The sequence below is a fragment of the Echinops telfairi genome, unplaced genomic scaffold, assembly GCF_000313985.2.
Source record: "Echinops telfairi isolate 266 unplaced genomic scaffold, ASM31398v2 ScPeMD7_7424;HRSCAF=8462, whole genome shotgun sequence".
Taxonomy (NCBI): domain Eukaryota; kingdom Metazoa; phylum Chordata; class Mammalia; order Afrosoricida; family Tenrecidae; genus Echinops; species Echinops telfairi.
The window spans coordinates 53,813,754-53,817,599 of NW_022111324.1; the positions used below are offsets into that span (position 1 = coordinate 53,813,754).

Below are 3,846 nucleotides of genomic sequence, written 5' to 3' on the forward strand. Positions count from 1 at the left end.
ACACACACGCACGGTGCTGACTGTCAAAATGGACAGGGGCTACTCACGTTGACAGATTCTTTGCCGTTCAACTTGACCCGGATCCTCGGCTCCTGAATGACATCCAGGTTGAAGCCTGTGATGGTGAGGGGTGTGTAGCCACTGGAAACAAGCAAAGGCTGTATTAGGGAAAACCCTCTGGAACATGACCAGCTGACCAGGGGCCATTGAGCCAATGCCGACTCATGGCAACGCCATGCATGCCAGAGTAGCATGGGTGTCCCAGGGCTTGGGTGTGATGGTGCCATCCAGCCCACCAGTAGCTGAGACCATCCAGTTAGGAAGCGTCTGCATGTTTGGACTCTTGCCTGGTTCTGCCACCAACCCCCTACTGCCTTCAGTGCTTTCAATGGCTGTTCTTTGGAAGCAGATTTGCAAGCCTTTCTGAGATGTCTCTGGGAGGACTTGAACATTCAACCTTTAGTCAGGAGTTGACTGAGTGCATTAACTATTTGCACCACCCAAACCCACTGTCCTTGAGTCAATTCCAATGCATAGATACCCTGTAGTGTTTCTGAGACTGTAGAGGTTTACAGGAGCAGAGAACCTAGACCCTAGAGTAGCAGTTCTCAACCTGTGGGTCATGACCCCTTTGGGGGGTCGAACGACCCTTTCACAGGGGTTGTCCGATTCATAACAGCAGCAAAATGACAGTGATGAAGTAGCAACAAAAATAATGTTATGGTTGGGGAGCCACCACCACATGAGGAACTGTATTAGCAGGTCACAGCATTAGAAAGGCTGAGAGCCATTGCACTAGAGTCTCCCCTGAGCACTACCCTTGATGCAGCCTTGAGGACAGGCCTCCCAGACCCACCCACCGCCTCACCTGGCAATGCTCCACTCTGGCTCGATGCGCTGGACACGAGGGTCATCGATGTACTCAAACTGCAGGCTGTTGTCCACACGGGCGCGGTCTACACTCACAGAGACAGCGACTGGGCCTAGGCCATTGGATGACGGGGGCGAGACACACACGATCTCATCCATGGACCGCCTGGCAGGAAGACAGCAAAGAGTTGAGAAGGAAGGCATGGTCTCAGACCCTCTACCTTGAAGAAGGGTGTTGTTAGAATAGGGCCCGGGAGTGTTCTTCTATGCCCCCGCTGCGCTATCCTGTGGACCCTTCCCATCTCCTCCCAGTGTAGGTCACCCAACTGAACGTACTGCCCTCGAGTCCATGCTGACTCAAGGCGATGCTATAGCACAGGGTAGAACTGCCCCGTGGGCTTCCGAGACTTAACTCTACGGCGGGGAGAAAGCCTCGTCTTTCTCCCTCGGAGCTGCTGGTGGTGTTGAAGTGCTGACTGCAGTGAGCAGCCCACCGTGTAGCATGGATGCCAGGGCCCTCTCATTACCCAGGATGCAGTTCTGGCTGGATTCGGGAGCAGGGACACTTGGCAAAGGGTCCATGAACTGGCAGCCTTCCATGGGCTGTGGCAGAGCCGCCCTCCTCTGGGCTTGTCCAGAATATGGGTCTCTTTGTAATGAGTGCCGAGAGTCGGTTCAGCAGGGCAGACAACCAACGTTCAACTGAGTTACCTACTGTGCTCGGAGGCCAACACAAAGCCCTAGCCTTTCTGGAGTTTAGTGTCCAAGGAGATGAAGAAACTTCACTGGCCAGTTGCCGTCAAGTGGACCCTTGACTCGTGGCAGCTCCACGTGCATCAGGGCAGAGCTGTGCTCCCTCGGGCCTTCAGTGGCTCATTTTCTGGAAGTTCATCTCCAGCCCTTTCTTCCAAGGCACCTCTGGGGAGACTCAAACTGCCTACTTTTCTGTTAGCAGCTGAGCAGGCTAAATACCCACACCATCTAGGGACTCCAAGGAGGCTATTATTAGGTTGAGAATAGCGGGCCAATCAGGTTCTCATCCGTGAATTCTTCCAGAATGCTCTGGGGATTGTCTAACCCACAAAGCTTCGCAGAGGGTCTAATGAATAGTAGGTACTTGATAACTACTTGTCAGGCCGAAGGGAAGCCTGGCCAAAGAGAAGCTTAGAAAGGACTGGGAGCAGGTGGTCTCCATGTTTCTCAGGTCTCCATGTTGGTGTTGGGGGCCAGAGTCAGTTCCACCTCAGGGATCCCATCGGACAGAGTAGAAGTGCCCCGGAGGGTGTCTGAGGCTGACAGTCTTCACAGAAGCAAGCTGCCTCGTATTTCACCCGAGGAGCCGCTGGTGGGCTCGAACTGCTGACCTGTAGGTTTGCGGCTGAGCACTTGACCACTGTGCCACCATGGCCCCCTGCTGGGTCCTGAGACTGAATGAGGAGCTCCAGGAGGTATCTTCACCTGGAGTTGTTCATGGCCTTCCCTGAGAGACCTCACTTAATTTTAGAAGGAGCCATACTCATGGACCAGGGTGTTGATTTCTCCCAGGGGACGGAATGGGGTGTGGGCCCTGGCATGTGGCACGTCCCACGGACGTGATGCATGAACATGCATGGGGACACACAAGCACACGCTACAGAGGTGCACATTTGCCTGTGTCTCAGGGGCCAGCATCTTACCCATAGAACTCGCAGGTTTGGTTGCCCAGGTACACCGCCACGCTGCTCCCGGCCCCGAGGTGATGGCCCGAGATGGTTACCATGGTGCCGCCGGACTCTGGCCCTCGGATGGGGTTGAGTGACAACACTGAGGGGTTCTTTGGAAGGAAGCAGAAATGTGACCATGGCTTCGCTTTGGCCCACAGGGAAAGCTTAGGGCTAGAAGGTGGGGGTGGCTTTCCTGCTCAGATAGAGGTGCACGCCAACACCCCAGTGTTCTCTCCCTTACGCTGGTGTGGGGACCTGGACCGGTCCTCAAGAGAGGCTTCTGCTATGTGCAGGGGAGGCAGAGGGCCACATCCTGGAATGAATTGACTCCCTGGGGAGGACCACGCCCGTAACCCTGATGGGGAGGCAGATGTGGCACTGACTGATCCATCAGGGTGTTTACAAATCGAGAACAATTTAGAGATGCTTCTCTCTCTAGAGCTCATGCTGATTTGGGGGGGCACAAAATCAATAGGGCTGAATAAAGTATCCCTACCTGGAGGTTAGGGCCACCAAGAGGTTAGAGTTCTGCAGACATGGATGACCTTGCATGTGTCCTTCGGCCCCTTACTTTCCATAGGAAGGGGACAGGGTGGTGCCTGGTGCAGACAGCTGTTGAGGAACGCCAAGCATGGCTTCCCGGCTTTGTTGGGCACGTGGCACTTTGCCAGCCAAGAGTTTCAAGCAAGCTACAGTATAAGGTTGGGCCTGAAGCCTAAAACAAAGGTCCCCTAGCCGAGATGGAACCTGGCTGCAGACCTCCGGAAAAGAGTGGCTTTGGGCAGCACAGTCCAGTGCGAAGTGCATTTAACAACAGAGCAAGTCATGATGTTAGCTGCTGCTGAGTCTGGACAACCACACGGCGGAACGAAACAGCACCCGTCTCTCTCCCGCCTCTCTCCGTGCCATGCCCAACATCAGCAGCGGCTCAGACCCTGGGATCCACAGGGCTTCCACTGGCTGAGTTTGGGTTGTTGATTGCTGCATTGACTTATTTCTGGTCTGGAGGGCCTGCTGACACCTGCTAAGTATCATAGCAACACACAGACCCCCAAAGGTGGTGTCTGAGACGAGGGACAGGCACAGGGAACGAGTGCTGAGTCTCCCTCATGGGCCGGGAGAATTCTAAAGGCATGGATTCTAGGCTGCCCTTGCGCCTCTCATTCATTAGCTGTGTGTTCTGAGGCTAGGCTCTGGATCCCTCTGGGCTCCTGCTTTCTCCTCTGGCAAGTGGGGCACGTGGGCTAGAAGATCCCCAAAGCCCACACGGCTC

At 54.9% G+C, this 3,846-nt stretch overlaps 1 protein-coding gene across 1 annotated transcript in view; it reads right to left on the reverse strand.

Annotated features, from left to right (window-relative positions):
* Positions 1-3,846, reverse strand: part of PLXNA2 (plexin A2) — a 234,164-nt gene that overhangs the window by 35,728 nt on the left and 194,590 nt on the right. The window contains exons 17-19 of the mRNA XM_004699851.4: positions 2,547-2,683; positions 869-1,036; positions 48-141 (exon numbers count right to left, since the gene is read on the reverse strand). Coding sequence (XP_004699908.3) covers positions 48-141; positions 869-1,036; positions 2,547-2,683 — 399 coding nt within the window. The remainder of the gene's footprint in view (positions 1-47; positions 142-868; positions 1,037-2,546; positions 2,684-3,846) is intronic.